A 19,886-nucleotide genomic window follows, 5' to 3' on the forward strand; every position below is an offset into this window, starting at 1 on the left:
CCATTTGCGGTGTGTCTCGGTCTCCCTTGGCAGCCATTTGCGGTGTGTCTCAGTCTCCCTTGGCAGCCATTTGCGGTGTGTCTCGGTCTCCCTTGGCAGCCATTTGCGGTGTGTCTCAGTCTCCCTTGGCAGCCATTTGCGGTGTGTCTCAGTCTTTCCCGGCAGCCATTTGCAGTGGGTCTCGGTCTCCCCTGGTGGCCGTTTATTCTGTATTGATCAAGGACTGTTTCAGTTTGTCTCGGTACGAAGGGCAATGTCATATGAGGGTACAGAGGTACTTAAAGCAGTACGACAATACAAATTCAAATATAGTTGAAAAGTGTTCAATTGCACGTGCTGTTTGCTATTCGGGATGTTTACCAGTTAAACACTCCACACAGATAGCACTAATCCATAACGTCTCCTTTCTTATCCGGGTCTAGCAGCTAATCCTGTTATCAGGAAATGGGAAACACCGACAGGTACAAGGCTCACACACTGCAGTTTACTCTGAATCTAACCCCGGGCTGTCCCTGTCCCTGTCCCTGGGATGGGGGTACAGTGTAGAGGAAGCTTTACTCTGTATCTAACCCCGTGCTGTCCCTGTCCCTGGGAGTGTTTGATGGGGGGGACAGTGTAGAGGAAGCTTTACTCTGTATCTAACCCCGTACTGTCCCTGTCCCTGGGATTGGGGGGGACAGTGTAGAGGGAGCTTTATTCTGTATCTAACCCCGTGCTGTCGCTGTCCCTGGGAGTGTTTGATGGGAGGACAGTGTAGAGGGAGCTTTACTCTGTATCTAACCCCGTGCTGTCGCTGTCCCTGGGAGTGTTTGATGGGGGGACAGTGTAGAGGGAGCTTTACTCTGTATCTAACCCCGTGCTGTCCCTGTCCCTGGGAGTGTTTGATGGGAGGACAGTGTAGAGGGAGCTTTACTCTGTATCTAACCCCGTGCTGTCGCTGTCCCTGGGAGTGTTTGATGGGGGGACAGTGTAGAGGGAGCTTTACTCTGTATCTAACCCCGTGCTGTCCCTGTCCCTGGGAGTGTTTGATGGGGGGGACAGTGTAGAGGGAGCTTTACTCTGTATCTAACCCCTGTGCTGTCCCTGTCCCTGGGAGTGTTTGATGGGGACAGTGTAGAGGGAGCTTTACTCTGTATCTAACCCCGTGCTGTCCCTGTCCCTGGGATGGGGGGGACAGTGTAGAGGGAGCTTTACTCTGTATCTAACCCCGTGCTGTCCCTGTCCCTGGGAGTGTTTGATGGGGGGACAGTGTAGAGGGAGCTTTACTCTGTATCTAACCCTGTGCTGTCCCTGTCCCTGGGAGTGTTTGATGGGGAGGACAGTGTAGAGGGAGCTTTACTCTGTATCTAACCCCGTGCTGTCCCTGTCCCTGGGAGTGTTTGATGGGAGGACAGTGTAGAGGGAGCTTTACTCTGTATCTAACCCCGTGCTGTCCCTGTCCTGGGAGTGTTTGATGGGGGGAACAGTGTAGAGGGAGCTTTACTCTGTATCTAACCCCGTGCTGTCCCTGTCCTGGGAGTGTTTGATGGGGGGACAGTGTAGAGGGAGCTTTACTCTGTATCTAACCCCGTGCTGTCCCTGTCCTGGGAGTGTTTGATGGGGGGACAGTGTAGAGGGAGCTTTACTCTGTATCTAACCCCGTGCTGTCCCTGTCCCTGGGATGGGGGGGACAGTGTAGAGGGAGCTTTACTCTGTATCTAACCCCGTGCTGTCCCTGTCCCTGGGATGGGGGGGACAGTGTAGAGGGAGTCCTCTGCCCCTGTTTCCTGGTGTCCGGATACCCCCCCCCCCCCCCCCAGGGCGTGCTCCCGTTTGTTATTCCTGCCGTGCCTGACTGTGTCGCCCTGACGTGGTTGTGTGTTTCTCCCTCTCTTTCCCCCCCCCCTCCCCACTCCCTGTCTCACCGTCCCGTTCCCACCCCCCCCTTCTGCAGTGCTGCTGACCTGGGTGAACTGTTCCAGTGTGCGGTGGGCCACCCACGTCCAGGACGTCTTCACCGCCGGCAAGCTCCTCGCCCTGGGGCTCATCATCATCATGGGCTTCGTGCAGATCTGCCGAGGTAGGTGGGAAGGGAGATGGGCCGAAGGGCCCGTTTTCAGCGCTGCGTGGTTCCGAATGAGAAAGAGCCAGGTCTGAACAGCTGCCACGGCAGCTCAGTGGTTAGCGACGCTGCCTCACGGAGCTAGGGAGCCGAGGTTCAGTTCTAGCCTCGGGGCGACTGTCTGTGTGGAGTTTGCACATTCTCCCACCCCCCCACCACCTCCATGTCTGGGTTGGTTTCCTCCGGGTGCTCCGGTATCCTCCCACAATCCATGGATGTGCAGGTTCGGGTGGATTAACCACGCTAAATTACCCACAATGCCCAGGGATGTGCAGGTTCGGGTGGATTAACCATGCTAAATTACCCATAGTGCCCAGGGATGTGCAGGTTAGGGTGGATTGGCCGTGCTAAATTACCCATAGTGCCCAGGCATGTGCAGGTTAGGGTGGATTGGCTGTGCTAAATTACCCATAGTGCCCAGGGATGTGTAGGTTAGGGTGGATTGGCCATGCTAAATTACCCATAGTGCCCAGGGATGTGTAGGTTAAGGTGGACTGGCCATGCTAAATTACCCATAGTGCCCAGGGATGTGCAGGTTAGGGTGGATTGGCCGTGCTAAATTACCCATAGTGCCCAGGGATGTGCAGGTTAGGGTGGATTGGCCGTGCTAAATTACCCATAGTGCCCAGGGATGTGCAGGTTAAGGTGGATTGGCTGTGCTAAATTACCCATAGTGCCCAGGGATGTGCAGGTTAGGGTGGTTTGGCCATGCTAAGTTACCCATAGTGCCCAGGGTTGTGCAGGTTAGGGTGGATTGGCCGTGCTAAATTACCCATAGTGCCCCAGGGATGTGCAGGTTAGGGTGGTTTGGCCATGCTAAGTTACCCATAGTGCCCAGGGATGTGTAGGTTAGGGTGGATTGGCCGTGCTAAATTACCCATAGTGCACAGGGATGTGCAGGTTAGGGTGGATTGGCCGTGCTAAATTACCCCATAGTGCCCCAGGGATGTGCAGGTTAGGGTGGATTGGCCGTGTTAAATTACCCATAGTGCCCAGGGATGTGGAGGTTTGAATGCATTAGTCAGGGGTAATGCAGAGTAATGGGGAATGGGTCTGGGTGGGATACTCTTCGGAGGGTTCGGTGTGGACTTGCTGGCCGAAGGGCCTATGTCCCCACTGTAGGGATTCTTTTAATATAAAAAAAACTCTTCTGAACGCTCTCAAGCTGGAGAACATCCTTCCCTTAGCACAGTATTATCCTTCAGAGTACAGGAGAGGTGACGGCCTAGCGGTATTATCAGTGGACTGTTAATCCAGAGACCCAGGTAATGTTCTGGGGACTTGGGTTCAAATCCACCGTAGATGGAGAATGTGAATTCAGTAAAGAATCTGAAATGGGACACCTTATCAGGATTGCGAACCGCCTGTCAGGCAAACCCTATCTCGGTCACCGATGTCCTTCAGGGAAGGAAACGGCCTTCCTCACCTGGTCTGGTGGACATGTGACTCCAGACCCACAGCCATGTGGCTCGCTCTTAGGTGCCCGATGGACAGTAACCATCGCCCTCAAAAGAATTAAAAAGAAACCGCTCTCTCTGTCAATTGAAAGCTGTGCTCAATCCCACTCATAGAGATGTACGGCACAGACACTGATCTTTCAGCCCAACCTGTCCCTGTCGACCCAGATATCCCTAATCTCATCCAGGCCCGTTTGCCAGCCCTTGGCCCATATCCGTCGAAATCCTTCCTATCCCTGTCCCCATCCAGATGCCTTTTAAATGTTGTAATTGTACCAGCCTCCACCACTTCCTCTGGCAGCTCGTTCCATACACGTACCACCCTCTGGGTGAAATAGTTGCCCCTTAGGTCTCTTTTATACCTTTTCCCTCTCACCCGAAACCTACGCCCCTCTAGTTCTGGACTCCCCGACCCCAGGGGAAAAGACTTTGTCTATTTACCCTATCTATGCCCCTCATGATTTTATAAACCTCTATAAGGTCACCCCTCAGCCTCCGACGCTCCAGGGAAAACAGCCCCAGCCTGTTCAGCCTCTCCCTGTAGCTCAAACCCTCCAACCCCTGGCAACATCCTTGTAAATCTTTCCTGAACCCTTTCACAACATCTTTCCGATAGGAAGGAGACCGGAATTGCACGCAATATTCCAACAGTGGCCCTAACCAATGTCCTGTACAGCCCCAACCTGACCTCCCAACTCCTGTACTCAATACTCTGACCAATAAAGGAAAGCATACCAAACACCTCCTTCACTATCCTATCTACCTGCCACTCCACTTTCAAGGAGCTATGAACCTGCACTCCAAGGTCTCTTTGTTCAGCAACACTCCCCAGGACCTCACCATTAAGTGTATAAGTCCTGCTAAGATTTGCTTTCCCAAAATGCAGCACCTCACATTTATCTGAATTAAACTCCATCTGACTCTCCTCAGCCCATTGGCCTATCTGGTCCCGATCCTGTTGTAATCTGAGGTAACCCTCTTCGCTGTCCACTACACCCTCCAATTTGTTAAGTGCGTTCAGGAATGTTTCCCCATCAGTATATAGAGAGTGCTACTCAGGAAGGGACAAAACCCGGCCTACTGTTGGGAAATAGGGCAGAGCAGGTGACTGAGGAGACAGTGCGTCTCTTTTATATCTTTCCCCTCTCACCATAAACCTATGCCCCTCTAGTTCTGGACTCCCCCCACGCCAGGGAAAAGACCTTGTCTATTTACCCTATCCATGCCCCTCATGATTTTGTAAACCTCTATAAGGTCACCCCCTCAGCCTCTGACGCTCCAGGGAAAACAGCCCCAGCCTGTTCAACCTCCATCCTACCCTAATCCATTTTATTATTTCCCATGTTAAGAATCACACAATCCCTACCATGTGAAAACAGGCCCTTCGGCCCAACAAGTCCACACTGACCCTGTAAAGAGTAACCCTGTCAGACCCATTCCCTACCCTGTTACTCTGACTAATTTACCCCTGACTAATGCAGCTAACCAGCTAATGTGCTGTGTGACTCTCTGCTTGAAGGCTCTGCATCTGAATTGAATGCAGAGTTCAAAACAAAATGGCTGAACAGAGAGAGCGAGAACACGCTTGGACGTGAAGAAGGGGCATTCTGGGAGTTGGCTGCAGGGTGATGTGGGTCGGAGCCTGAACCTTGACGTGGAGGGACAGGATAGTAGGGGGTGGGGCAGCTCTGTTAGTTAATGCTGCTATTAACCCAAATGAGGATCACCCCCACAGTCGGGCCCTGGGCAGTGTTGCCACTCAAGGAGACCTAAGGGGTACAGGTTCATAGCTCTTTGAAGTAATGTCACAGGTAGACAGGGCGGTGAAGGCGGCTTTCGGCATGCCGGCTTTCATTGGTCGGAGCATCGAGTTTAGGAGTTGGGACCTCACGTTGCAGCGGTACAAGATGTTGGTGACGCCACATTCGGAGTACCGCGTGCCGTTCTGGTCGCCCTCCTGCAGAAGGGATATTATTCAACTAGAAAAAGCACAGGAAAGATTTACCAGCTTGCTAGGTGGGCTGGAAGGTTTGAGTTATAAGGAGACGTTGGATTGGCTGGGACTTTTTATTTAACTCCTGGGGGGTAAGAGACCGAGAGGTGACCTTAGAGGGGCGTAGATAAGGTGAAGAGGCAACAGCTGTTCCCCGTGGGAGGGGAGTCTAAAATTAGAGGGCATAGGTGAGGGGGGGGGGGGGAGATACAAGATTACAAGATTCTTCTCACACACAGGGTGGTGAGCGTCTGCACCGGGCTCCCAGGGGTGAGTATGATTTTGTTGTTGAAGAAACATTTGGACAGGTACATGGAATGGATTAGATTAGATTACTTACAGTGTGAAAACAGGCCCTTCGGCCCAACAAGTCCACACCACCCCACCGAAGCACAACCCACCCATACTCCTACATCTACCCCTTCACCTAACACTACGGGCAATTTAGCATGGCCAATCCACCTGACCTGCACATCTTTGAACTGTGGGAGGAAACTGGAGCACCCGGAGGAAACTCACGCAGACACGGGGAGAATGTGCAAACTCCACACAGTCGGGAGTTGAACCCGGGTCTCTGGCGCTGTGAGACAGCAGTGCTAACCACTGTGCCGCCCACTGGAGGGATATGGACCCAATGCAGGATTAGGTTAAATTGTGAAAAATAGGACAGCATGGTTAAGTGGGGCCGAAGGGCCTGTTACCCACGCTGTAGACCTCGATGAGAGGCATGGGTCACGAGTACGGGAAACCAGGATGGGAAAACTGTTCGAGATGAGAAACAACAAGTCGTGACTGGGGAGTGGTGTCCAGAGTGGGGCGCACACGGAAGGGTAAGGATACCACAGATGACACAACAAGAGCTTGCCCAGAAAGCGCAGTGAGAATCTACATTGAGAGTGCAAAAGTGAGGTGGCCAAAGGTAGTTGAACTGAGGAGTTCACTGAATGTTTCGGGGTAGTTTCCTGGAACTAACCAGAGAGCAGGCTTTACTAGCATTGTGTAACGAGGGAGCATTGTGAAGGAGCCTCTGGGCAGCAGCGATCATAACGTGGTAGAAGTTTATGTTCAGTTTGAGGGAGAGAGGAGTGGGTCCAAGACCTTTTTTGTTTAAAAAAAACATGAACAAGGGCAGTTATGAAGACATGAAATCCGAGCCGGTGGACGTGATTTGATAAATTAAGTTAAAGGATAGGTCAGCAGGGAAAACGTTTCAGGGGATATTTTCGAATGGACGGAATAGAGAAATTGCAACATGTAAGAAAAATGCCCAAACCAGAGTCTTTAGGAAATAGTAATCAAACTCAAAGCAAATTCCCTGGAGACAGAAGGTGGGACAGAATATTTTTTTTAAAAAAAAAACATACAAGCAAAGAATTACTTGAATCAAGGAAGGGAAAATTGATTCTATCCACGAAAGCTGGCCAGAAATGTGAAAACAGACAGCGAGAGTTCTCTAACTATTCAAAAAGGACAAGAGTTGAGGAGTGTTGGGTCCTGTGGGAAGTGAGACTGGAGAGTTAACAAAAGAGGAAAGGAGGTGGCCAACGGGTTGAGCAGGTATCTTGCATTCGCCTTCACTCTCGAGGTTACAAGGAACATTCTAGAAGCAGCACTAATTTAGGAGAAGGGAAGGAGGAAGGAACTCTGGGATATGCCAGTCACCAGGGAAGTGATACCCAGTATCTTGTTGGAGCTGAGGGCTGACAAGTACCTGAAGCCTAATGGACTTCGTCCCAGGGCCTCAAACAGAATGACCAGTGAGAGAGTTGACACGTTGGTTGTAACTTACCAAATTGCCATGAGTTCCTGTATTCACCAAAAGGATGGAGGCAGGGAGCTGGGAGCGACAGGCCAGTTAGCTTCACACCTGTCATCAGAGCGATGTTAGAGGCTGTTATGGAAGATGTTCTAACAGAGCACTTGAGAAAGCACAGTATCGAAATGGTCAGAGGGTGCAGAGAGATCTGGGTGTCTGAGTGCATGAAGCACCCAACCCCCTCCTCACTATACCGCCCTTCCGGCTCTCACCATCCTGACTGGCACTGCCCAGCTGGCTGTAGTGGGGATTGGTATTTGGTCCTGGCACAGCACCACTGAGGGTCTCTCTCACTCAACACTCTCTCTCAGACATACACTGTGTGTCTCTCTCTCTCATACACATTCTCTCACACACACACACGTTTTCTCTCTCTCTCTCACACGCTGTGTTTCTCTCACACATGCTGTGTCTCTCACACGCACATTCTCTCTCATACACACACTTCCTCTCTCTCTCACACGTTCTCGCTTTCTCTCACTCTCTTGCTCTTGCTGACTCTGTCTTTCACACACACACACACACACACACACTCACTCTCTGTGTCTCACACACATTCTCTCTCTCCCTCTCTGTGGGCGGCACGGTGGCACAGTGGTTAGCACTGCTGCCTCACAGCGCCAGAGACCTGGGTTCAATTCCCGCCTCAGGCGACTGACTGTGTGGAGTTTGCACGTTCTCCCGTGTCTGCGTGGGTTTCCTCCGGGTGCTCCAGTTTCCTCCCACATTCCAAAGATGTGAAGGTTAGGGTGGATTGGCCGTGCTAAATTACCCATAGTGCCCAGGGATGTGCACGTCAGGTGAACTGGCCATGCTAAATCGCCCGTTGTGTTGGGTCTGGGTGGGTTGTGCTTCGGCGGGTCGGTGTGGATTTGTTGGGCCGAAGGGCCTGTTTCCATACTGTAAGTATAATCTAATCTAATCTCTCTCTTCACCCCCCCCACACACACCACAGGAGGGGTTTCCAAGAATGATCCCAGGGATGAAGGGTTTCCTCACATGAGGAGGACTCTGGGTCCGTGGCTCGACAGAGCTGGGAAAGATGAGAGGGGATAATGAAGACCGAGGGACCCAGATCGAGTGAAAGTGGAGCAGATGGGTGTCCACTGTTAGGAGATGTTCAGATCAGAGGGTCCAGCTTCAGAGTGAAGGGACGACCCTTCAACACTGAGGTGGAGAGGATTTTCTTCAGGGTGGAGAATCTGTGGGACACGTGGCTGGAGGGGGCCTAGTCATTGAGGGTACTGAAGACAGAGATCGATTGGTTCTTGATTGTTAAGGGGATCAAGGGTTACAGGGAGGAGGCAGTGGAATGGGGTTGAGAAGCCTATTAGCTCCGACAGACTCGATGGACCGAATGGCCTAAATCTGCTCCTTTGTCTTACGGACTGCCCAGTGCAGGAGGAAGACATTCAGCCTGTCCTAGCTGAGCTGTGACTCGCCCTGCCCTCATCCCCTTCGGCCTGCCGTTTCTCCCCCTCACCCCCACGGTGATTTTGAACGAGGTCTGTGCAATCTCCTTTCAGCCCATTCCTCCCCAAGATTAACATTCCCGACGGAGCGTGTGCAATAGAGTTTCCATTGACAGGGGGGGGGGAGGATGGGGACAGGGGAGAGGAAGCTGTGGGGGGGAGGGGAGAGGGGTTGATGGGGAGAGGAGGCTGTGGTGGGGAGGGGAGGGGAGGGGGGTTGATGGGGAGAGGAGGCTGTGGTGGGGAGGGGAGGGGAGGGGGGTTGATGGGGAGAGGAGGCTGTGGTGGGGAGGGGAGGGGAGGGGGGTTGATGGGGAGAGGAGGCTGTGGTGGGGAGGGGAGGGGAGGGGGGTTGATGGGGAGAGGAGGCTGTGGTGGGGAGGGGAGGGGAGGGGGGTTGATGGGGAGAGGAGGCTGTGGTGGGGAGGGGAGGGGAGGGGGGTTGATGGGGAGAGGAGGCTGTGGTGGGGAGGGGAGGGGAGGGGGGTTGATGGGGAGAGGAGGCTGTGGTGGGGAGGGGAGGGGAGGGGGGTTGATGGGGAGAGGAGGCTGTGGTGGGGAGGGGAGGGGAGGGGGGTTGATGGGGAGAGGAGGCTGTGGTGGGGAGGGGAGGGGAGGGGGGTTGATGGGGAGAGGAGGCTGTGGTGGGGAGGGGAGGGGAGGGGGGTTGATGGGGAGAGGAGGCTGTGGTGGGGAGGGGAGGGGAAGGGGTTGATGGGGAGAGGAGGCTGTGGTGGGGAGGGGAGGGGAGGGGGGTTGATGGGGAGAGGAGGCTGTGGTGGGGAGGGGAGGGGAGGGGGTTGATGGGGAGAGGAGGCTGTGGTGGGGAGGGGAGGGGAAGGGGTTGATGGGGAGAGGAGGCTGTGGTGGGGAGGGGAGGGGAGGGGGGTTGATGGGGAGAGGAGGCTGTGGTGGGGAGGGGAGGGGAGGGGGGTTGATGGGGGCAGGGGAGAGGAAGCTGTGGAGGGGAGGGGAAGGGGTTGATGGGGAGAGGAGGCTGTGGTGGGGTGGGGGGGGGGGGGGGTTGATGGGGACAGGGGAGAGAGGCCGTGGGGGGGAGGGGGACAGGGCGGGAGAGGAGGCCGTGGTGGGGGGTAGGGGAGGGGGGCAATGGGGACAGGACGTGGTGGGGGGGGGGGGGGGGAGGCGGGAGGCACGAGGCACAAGACCCGAATCTTGGTGAAAGTCGGAGCAGCCTCAAGGGGCCGAATGGTGTCCTGATGCGGTTGTTGCGGTATTTCTCCAGCTGTCCGTATGGCAGCAGCGGGAGGGTGGGGTCGGGCTGCTGTTTACTGGTTGTTCCTGAGTGTGGGTCTTCTACTAATCGCTGTTCGCTCTGGTTTGCAGGTCACTACTACTGGCTGGAGCCCAGAACGCCTTCCAGCCGTGGCAGGAGCCAGAGATTGGCCTGGTGGCCCTGGCCTTCCTCCAGGGCTCCTTTGCCTACGGGGGCTGGAACTTCCTCAACTACGTCACCGAGGGAACTGGTTGACCATATAGGTAAACACCAGAAAAATGGGGCGGGGTGCAGTGTGTATGTGTCTGTGTGTGTGTGTGCGTATGTGTCTCTGTGTACGTGTCTGTGTGTGTGTACGTGTCTGTGTGTGTGTGTGTGTACGTGTACGTGTCTCCGTGCGTGCGTGTACGTGTCTCAGTGTGTGTGTGTGTATATATACATGTGTCCATGTGTGCGTATGTGTCTCTGTGCATGTACAGGTCTCTGCGTGTGTGTGTACATGTCTCCCCGTGTGTGTACGTGTCTCTGTGTACACGTGTGTGTGTGTCTGTGCGTGTGTACATGTCTGTGTACGTGTCTGTGTATGTGTCAGTGTGTGTACATGTCTGTTTGCGCGTATGTTTGTGTGCATACGCGTGTGTACGTGTCTGAGTGAACATGTGTCTGTGCGCATGTACATGTATACGTACGTGTGTATGTGTCTACGTGTGTTTCTGTCAGCATGTGTACATGTGTCTGCGCGTGTATGTGCATATACACACACGTAGCTGTGTGTGTTTACATGTGTCCATGTGTTTGTGTGTGTATACATGTGAATAACTGTCTGCATGTACATGTGTCTGCATGTGTATATCTGCGTGTGTCTATCTGGGTGTGTGTGTAAAATGTGTATCTGCGTGTGTATGAGTGTATGTGTGTCTGCAGATGTGTATATGTTTGTGTGTACGTGTGTCTGTGTGTGTGTGTGTACATGTCTGCGTGTCTGTACATATATCTGCGTGTGTTTGTGTGTGTACATGTGTCTGCATGTTTACATGTGTGTCTGTGCTTGCGTGTGTGGGGATCACACAAGTGCAGAGACAGGTGAGGCTGGAACACGACAGGGAGCGAGGAACGCCTGTTGGATTAAATTGATTCTGTTTCGCTGTTGACAGGTGGGGCCGATGAACCCAAGGTGCAGATAGGTACAGGGGACCGGGATATGATGGCCATGACAGAAACCTGGCTCACAGAGGGACAGGGCTGGCAGCTGAATGTGTCAGGTTACAGGTGCTTTAGGCAGGACAGAGGGAGGGGAAAGAGGGGAAGGGGGAGTGCCGTTTCTGATGAAGGTGAGTCTCGCAGCAAGAACGAGAGGATAAAATACCTGAAGGCTCATCCCGTGAGGCGTTGTGGGTGGAGCTGTGAAATAAGAAGGGGATGGTGACAATATTGGGGTGGTACTATAGGCTCCCAAATAGTCAATGGGAATTCAAGGAACAAATCTGTAGGGAGACTAGGGAGACTTGCGGGGGGGGGGGTTAAATTTTCCTAATGTAGACTGGGACTGCCAGAGTGTTAAGGGCTGTACAGCACGGAAACAGACCCTTCGGTCCAACCCGTCCCTGCCGTCCCAGATATCCCAACCCAATCTAGTCCCACCTGCCAGCGCCCGGCCCATATCCCTCCAAACCCTTCCTATTCATATACTATCCAGATGCCTTTTAAATGTTGCAATTGTACCAGCCTCCACCACTTCCTCTGGCAGCTCATTCCATACACGTACCACCCTCTGTGTGAAAAAGTTGCCCCTTAGGTCCCCTTTCCCCTCTCACCCTAAACCTATGCCCCTCTAGTTCTGGACTCCCGACCCAGGGAAAAGAATTGGTCTATTTACCCTATCCATGCCCCTCATGATTTTATAAACCTTTATAAAGTCACCCCTCAGCCTCCGACGCTCCAGGGAAAACAGCCCCAGCCTGTTCAGCCTCTCCCTGTAGCTCAAACCCTCCAACCCTGGCCAAATCCTTGTAAATCTTTTCTGAACCCTTTCAAGTTTCACAACATCTTTCGATAGGAAGGAAACCAGAATTGCTCGCGATATTCCAACAGTGGCCCTAACCAATGTCCTGTACAGCTGCAACCTGACCTCCCAACTCCTGTCCTCAATACTCTGACCAATAAAGGAGACCATACCAAACGCCTCCTTCACTATCCTATCGACCTGCGACTCCACTTTAAAGGGGCTATGAACCTGCGCTCCAAGGTCTCTTTGTTCAGCAACACTCCTAGGACCTTACCATTAAGTGTATCAGTCCTGCTAAGATTTGCTTTCCCAAAATGCAGCACCTTGCATTTATATGAATTAAACTCCATCTGCCACCCCTCAGCCCATTGGCCCATCTGGTCCCGATCCTGTTGTAATCTGAGGTAACCCTCTTCGCTGTCCACTACACCCTCCAATTTGTTAAGTGCGTTCAGGAACGTTTCCCCATCAGTATATAGAGAGTGTTACTCAGGAAGGGACAAAACCGGCCTACTGTTGGGAAATAGGCCAGAGCAGGTGACTGAGGAGACAGTGGGGGGAGCACTCTGGGACCCGTGATCATCGTTCTATTAATTTTAAAATAGTGATGGAGAGGGACAAAAATTCAGGTTCAAGTCCTGAGTTGGGGCGAGGCGAATTTTGAGGAGTTAGACAGGAGTGTCCAGGGAGTTGATTCTCGTAGTTTGTTTGCAGGCAAAGGGACCTCCGCAAGTAGGAGGCCTTTAAATGTGAGATCGCGAGAGCTTAAGGTCCACATGTGCCTGTGAGGGTGAAGGGCAAGGTCAGCAGGAACAGGGAATCCTGGGTAACAAGAGATAGAGAGGCTTTGAGCGGGAAAAACACGTAGGCAGCTAGGATCAAGGGAATCCCTCGAGGGATACAGGACTTTTACTGAAGAAGGAATTCAGGAGGGTGCAAAAGGGGACACGAGATAGCCTTGGCTGAGGAGGTTAGGGTGAATCCAAAGAGGTACCGTCAAGGGAAAAGACAAACCACAGAGAGAGAGAGAGAGAGAGAGAATAGGGCCCCTCAAAGTGGACATGTCTGTGCAGAACCGCAGGAGAGGGGCGAGGTCCTCGATGAATATTTCTCCTCTGTGTTTACCATGGAGAAGGACATGAGGACTTGGAAGGGTGGGGGAAGTTAGTTGGTGATCTCTTGGGGAGAACCCAGAACACACAGAGAGGAGGTGTTGGATGTATTAGAATGCATGAAGGTGGATAAATCTCCTGGTCCTGACCAGATCGATGCAAGAACACTACAAGAGGCTGGAGAAGGAACCGCGGGGAGGTCCCAGGCTGATATTTTTTGCATCGTCGTTAGCCACGGGTGGGGGTCCCGGAAGACTGGAGGGTAGGGAACGCTGTGCCCTTATTGAAGAAGGGATGTGAAGAAAAGCCTGGGAACTGTAGACCAGTCAGCCTAACATCTGTGATAGGCAAGTTACTGGAGAAGATGCTGAGGGATAAGATATCCATGCCTTTGGAAAGACAGGGTTTGATTAGGAGTAGTCAGCACGGCTTTGTGTGTGGGAGATCACGCCTCACAAATTTGTTTGAGTTCTTTGATGAAATGACCAGGAAGGTTGACCAGGGCAGGGTGGTAGATGTCGTCTATGTGGATCTCAGTAAGGCTTTTGATAAGGTTCCACATGGTAGGCTGTACTGGAAGGTTAGATCGCATGGAATCCAGGGGACCGAGCAAACTGGTTACACAATTGGCTGGATGGTAGGAAGCAGAGGGTAATAGTGGAAGGATGCTGGTCGGACCAGAGGCCTGTGACTAGTGGAGTCCCTCAGGGTTCAGTGCTGGGCCCAATACTGTTTGTGATCTAGATCAATGATTTGGATGAGAATAGGGTTTGTTTAGAAGGCGTACGATGTGTTAGCTTTATTCATAGAGGGATTGAGTTTCAGAGCCATGAGGTCATGCTGCAGCTGTACAAAACTCTGGTGCGGCCGCATTGTGGAGTATTGTGTACAGTTCTGGTCACCACATTATAGGAAGGATGTGGAAGCTTTGGAAAAGGGTTCAGACGAGATTACCAGGATGTTGCCTGGTATGGAGGGAAGGTCTTATAAGGAAAGGCTGAGGGACTTGAGGCTGTTTTTGTTAGAGAGAAGAAGGTTGAGAGGTGACTTAATAGAAACACATAAGAGGGTTAGATAGGGTGGACAGTGAGAGCCTTTTACCTCCAATGGTGATGGCTAGTACGAGGGGACATAGCTTTAAATTGAGGGGTGATAGATATAGGACAGATGTCAGAGGTAGGTTCTTTACTCGGGGAGTAGTAGGGGCGTGGAACGCACTGCCTGCTGCAGTTGTAGACTCACCAACTTTAAGGGCATTTAAATGGTTATTGGATAAACATATGGATGAGAGTGGGATAGTGGAGGTTAGATGGGCTTCAGATTGGTTCAACAGGTCAGTACAACATGGAGGACCTGTACAGTGCTGGAATGTTCTATGTTCTAAGGCATGATGAGTAAGTTTGCTGATGACCCTAAAATAAGCGGTATCATGGAGAGTGAGGGAAGGTCCTCAGGAATTGCAGCAGGACCTTGGTCAGCTGGGGCCGAGAAACGGCAAAGGGAGTTTAATATCAATAAGGGTGAGGGCTCGCATTTTGAAAGGCAAATCAAGGCAGGAGTTTTATGGTCACTCGTGGAACAGAGGGACCTTGGAGTTGAGGTGTACGGTTCTCTGAAAGTGGAGTCCCAGGTAGACAGGGCAGTGAAGAAGGCTTTTGGCAAACTGGCCTTCATCAGTCAGGGCATTGAGTATAGAAGTTGGGACATTCTGTTGCAGTTATACAGGACGTTGGTGAGGCCACACTCGGGAGTATTGTGTTCAGTTTTGGTCACCTTGCTACAGGAAGGGTGTTATTAAACTGGAAAGAGTGCAGACGAAATTTACAAGGATGTTGCCAGGACTCAACGGTCTGAGCTACACGGAGAGGTTGGGCACACGAGGACTTTTTTCTTTAGAGCGTAGGAGAGTGAGGGGGGGACCTTACAGAGGTGGATAAGATCACGAGAGGCATGGAGGGGGTGAATGCACTCAGTCTTTTTCCCCAGGGCTGGGGAATCAAGGCATCAGTTGAAGGTTAGAGGGAAAGAATAAAAGGGAACCTGAGAGACAACGTTTTTACACAGAGGGTGGTACGAATATGGAGGTGGTTGAGGCGGGTACATGAACAGCATTTAAAAGGACATTTGGACAAATACATGGATCGGAAAGGATGAGAGAAGGATATGGGCCCAAGTGCAGGGAAATGGGGTTAGTGTAGATGGAGATTTGGGTCAGCACAGACCAGGTTGGGCAGAATGGCCTGGTCTCTGAGCTGTCGGACTCTGTGCTCTCTGACTGAGGGATAAGGATAACCATATACAACACTGCAGGAGGAACAGGGCCCTGTGTACTAATCATGGCAATATTTTCTGTCGCTCTCTTTTATCAGTGGCTGTCTCTCTCTCTCTCTCTCGATCGATCTCGCTCTCGCTCTGTGTGTGTGTGTGTGTGTGTGTGTCTCTCTCTCTCTCTCTCTGTCTCTCTCTGCCACACCACAACCTCAGTGTTTGTAACTCTCTTGCGCTCTGCCTCTCCCTTGCAGGAATCTCCCTCGAGCGATCTTCATCTCCATTCCACTGGTCACATTTGTCTACGTCTTTGCAAACATTGCCTACGTGACAGCCATGTCTCCGATGGAGCTCTTAGAGAGTAACGCAGTGGCTGTGGTAAGGATCCTGCTCCTCACTCAGCTCCCAGGCTGCACCCTCTCCATGATACACCTCAGCACTCTGGATCGAACCCCGTGCTGTCCCTGTCACTGGGATGGGGGGGGACAGTGTAGAGGGGAGCTTTACTCTGGATCGAACCCCGTGCTGTCCCTGTCGCTGGGAATATTTGATTGGGGGACAGTGTAGAGAGAGCTTTACTCTGGATCGAACCCCGTGCTGTCCCTGTCCATGGGATGGGGGGCACAGTGTAGAGGGAGCTTTACTCTGTATCTAACCCCATGCTGTCCCTGTCCCTGGGAGTGTTTGATGGGGGGCACAGTGTAGAGGGAGCTTTACTCTGGATCGAACCCCGTGCTAGCCCTGTCCTTGGGATGGAGGGGACAGTGTAGAGGTAGCTTTACTCTGTATCTAACCCCATGATGCCCTGGGAGTGTTTGATGGGGCACAGTGTAGAGAGAGCTTTACTCTGTATCTAACCCCATGCTGTCCCTGTCCCTGGAATGGGGGGTCAGTGTAGAGGGAGTTTTACTCTGTATCTAACCCCGTGCTGTCCCTGTCGCTGGGAGTGTTTGATGGGGGACAGTGTGGAGGAAGCTTTACTCTGTATCTAATCCCGTGCTGTCCCTGTCCTTGGGAATATTTGATGGGGGAGACAGGATAGAGGGAGTGTGTGATGGTGGGGACAGTGCAGAGGGAGTATGTGATGGCGGGGGATAGTGTAGGGGGAGTGTGTGATTGTGGGGACAGTGTAGAGGGAGTGTGTGATGGTGGGGACAGTGTAGAGGGAGTGTGTGATGGTGGGGACAGTGTAGAGGGAGTGTGTGATGGCGGGGGATAGTGTAGGGGGAGTGTGTGATTGTGGGGACAGTGTAGAGGGAGTGTGTGATGGTGGGTGGACAGTGTAGAGAGTGTGTGATGGACAGTGTAGAGGGAGTGTGTGATGGTGGGGACAGTGTAGAGGGAGTGTGTGATGGTGGGGCGACAGTGTCGGGAGTGTGTGATGGTGGGGACAGTGTAGAGGGAGTGTGTGATGGTGGGGACAGTGTAGAGGGAGTGTGTGATGGCGGGGGACAGTATAGAGGGAGTTTGTGATGGCGGGGGGACAGTGTAGAGGGAGTGTGTGATGGTGGGGACAGTGTAGAGGGAGTGTGTGATGGAGGGGACAGTGTAGAGGGAGTGTGTGGTGGACAGTGTAGGGGGAGTGTGTGATGGTGGGGACAGTGTAGAGGGAGTGTGTGATGGCGGGGGATAGTGTAGAGGGAGTGTGTGATGGTGGGGACAGTGTAGAGGGAGTGTGTGATGGTGGGGACAGTGTAGAGGGAGTGTGTGATGGTGGGGCGACAGTGTCGGGAGTGTGTGATGGTGGGGACAGTGTAGAGGGAGTGTGTGATGGTGGGGACAGTGTAGAGGGAGTGTGTGGTGGACAGTGTAGGGGGAGTGTGTGATGGTGGGGACAGTGTAGAGGGAGTGTGTGATGGCGGGGGACAGTGTAGAGGGAGTGTGTGGTGTACAGTGTAGAGGGAGTGTGTGATGGCGGGGGGACAGTGTAGAGGGAGTGTGTGATGGCGGGGGGACAGTGTAGGGGGGAGTGTGTGATGGTGGGGGGACAGTGTAGAGGGAGTGTGTGATGGCGTGGGGACAGTGTAGGGGGAGTGTGTGATGGCGGGGGGACAGTGTAGGGGGAGTGTGTGATGGCGTGGGGACAGTGTAGAGGGAGTGTGTGATGGCGGGGGGACAGTGTAGGGGGAGTGTGTGATGGCGGGGGACAGTGTAGGGGGAGTGTGTGATGGTGGGGACAGTGTAGAGGGAGTGTGTGATGGCGGGGGACAGTGTAGAGGGAGTGTGTGATGGCGGGGGACAGTGTAGGGGGAGTGTGTGATGGCGTGGGGACAGTGTAGGGGGAGTGTGTGATGGCGGGGGGACAGTGTAGAGGGAGTGTGTGATGGTGGGGGGACAGTGTAGGGGGAGTGTGTGATGGTGGGGACAGTGTAGAGGGAGTGTGTGATGGCGGGGGACAGTGTAGAGGGAGTGTGTGATGGCGGGGGACAGTGTAGGGGGAGTGTGTGATGGCGTGGGGACAGTGTAGGGGGAGTGTGTGATGGCGGGGGGACAGTGTAGAGGGAGTGTGTGATGGTGGGGGGACAGTGTAGGGGGAGTGTGTGATGGTGGGGACAGTGTAGGGGGAGTGTGTGATGGCGGGGGGGACAGTGTAGAGGGAGTGTGTGATGGCGTGGGGACAGTGTAGGGGGAGTGTGTGATGGCGTGGGGACAGTGTAGAGGGAGTGTGTGATCGACCGTGTGGTGGACCGTGTGGAGATTGATCTCTCTCTCTCCCTCCAGACGTTTGGTGAGAAGCTGTTGGGCGTCATGTCCTGGATCATGCCCATCTCCGTGGCGCTGTCGACCTTCGGAGGGGTCAACGGATCCCTCTTCACCTCCTCACGGTCAGTCCCTCCGGGCTCCGCCAATCCGCGCATCAGCCAGGGGGGTGGGAGGCGGCGTTCTTGGAATGATCCTGAATGAACTGGACCAGGGTGTCGCACCTCTCCGACCCCCCCCCGCCTGGTCCCAGGGCCAGCTGTGCAGGACGGTGATTCGGTGGGAGGTCCACCCTGGGTGCGGTCAGTGCCCAGAAACGCCAATAGCCCCTTGGGCACCGGTTTCCGACACAGTGGCTATTGGTGGACAGCAGTTACTGGCACCCCCCCCCTCCCCCCACCCTAGCCCCACCCACCTGTGGTGCCCAGGCGCTGACAGGTTGGTGACTGAGCAGGATGCCCAGTTCTCCCAGACAGGCTTGTTCCTTCCCGCTGGGTTACCCTCCCGTCCTTCCCCCTCCCTCTCTCCAACCACTCCTCATCTTCTCCTTCTCCCTGTCCACTCGGTCAATCTCCGCGGTGTTCCGGCACGATATCGTTAAGCCAAGCAGTGGGGGTGCACTCACTTTTAGTTACAGGTGTGGAATGTTGGACACGTGTGTGTGTGTGTGTGTGTGTGTATATGTACACCTGCCTCTGTGTGTGTGTGTGCACCTGCCTCTGTGTGTGTATACACGCCTGTGTATGTGTGTGTGTGTGTGTATGTACACCTGCCTCTGTGTGTGTCTATACACCTGCCTCTGTGTGTGTGTGTGTGTATATGTACACCTCCCTCTCTGTGTGTATACATGCGTGCGTGCATGTGTGTGTGTGTATGACCTGCCTCTGTGCGTGTACACCTGTGTGTGTGTGTGTGTGTGTGATATATATATATAACCTGCCTGCCTGTGCATGTATATACATGCCTGTGTGTGTGTGTGTATACACCTGGTGTGTGTATGTATACACCTACCCCTGTGTGTATATACCTGCCTCTGTGTGTGTGTGTGTGTGTGTGTATATATATATATACACCTGCCTCTGTGTGTGTTTGTATACACCTGCGTGCGTGTGTGTATATATACCTGCCTCTGTGTGTGTGTGTGTGTGTGTGTATATATGTGTGTATATACATATGTATACAGCTGCCTCTGTGTGTGTATACATGTGTGTATATGTACACCTGCCTGTGTGTGTGTATATACACCTGCCTCTGTGTGTGTATACATGTGTGTATATGTACACCTGCCTGTGTGTGTGTATATACACCTGCCTCTGTGTGTGTATACATGTGTGTATATGTACACCTGCCTGTGTGTGTGTATATACACCTGCCTGTGTGTGTGTGTGTGTATATGTACACCTGCCTGTGTGTGTGTATATACACCTGCCTCTGTGTGTGTATACATGTGTGTATATGTACACCTGCCTATGTGTGTGTATATACACCTGCCTCTGTGTGTGTATGTGTGTGTGTATATATGTACACCTGCCTGTGTGTGTGTATATACACCTCCCTCTGTGTGTGTATACATGTGTGTGTATATGTACACCTGCCTGTGTGTGTGTATATACACCTGCCTCTGTGTGTGTATACATGTGTGTATATGTACACCTGCCTGTGTGTGTGTATATACACCTGCCTCTGTGTGTGTATACATGTGTGTGTATATGTACACCTGCCTGT

At 53.0% G+C, this 19,886-nt stretch overlaps 1 protein-coding gene across 1 annotated transcript in view; it reads left to right on the top strand.

Annotated features, from left to right (window-relative positions):
* The window catches only part of LOC140460028 (large neutral amino acids transporter small subunit 2-like), a gene marked incomplete at its 3' end in the record, with an annotated part of 101,256 nt that overhangs the window by 69,979 nt on the left and 11,391 nt on the right, over positions 1-19,886 (top strand). Inside the window, 5 exon segments of the mRNA XM_072554435.1 lie at positions 1,934-2,059; positions 10,187-10,207; positions 10,210-10,339; positions 15,716-15,839; positions 18,183-18,286. Of these exon segments, the coding sequence (XP_072410536.1) occupies positions 1,934-2,059; positions 10,187-10,207; positions 10,210-10,339; positions 15,716-15,839; positions 18,183-18,286 (505 nt within the window).

Source organism: Chiloscyllium punctatum, chromosome 36 (assembly GCF_047496795.1).
Source record: "Chiloscyllium punctatum isolate Juve2018m chromosome 36, sChiPun1.3, whole genome shotgun sequence".
Classification (NCBI taxonomy): domain Eukaryota; kingdom Metazoa; phylum Chordata; class Chondrichthyes; order Orectolobiformes; family Hemiscylliidae; genus Chiloscyllium; species Chiloscyllium punctatum.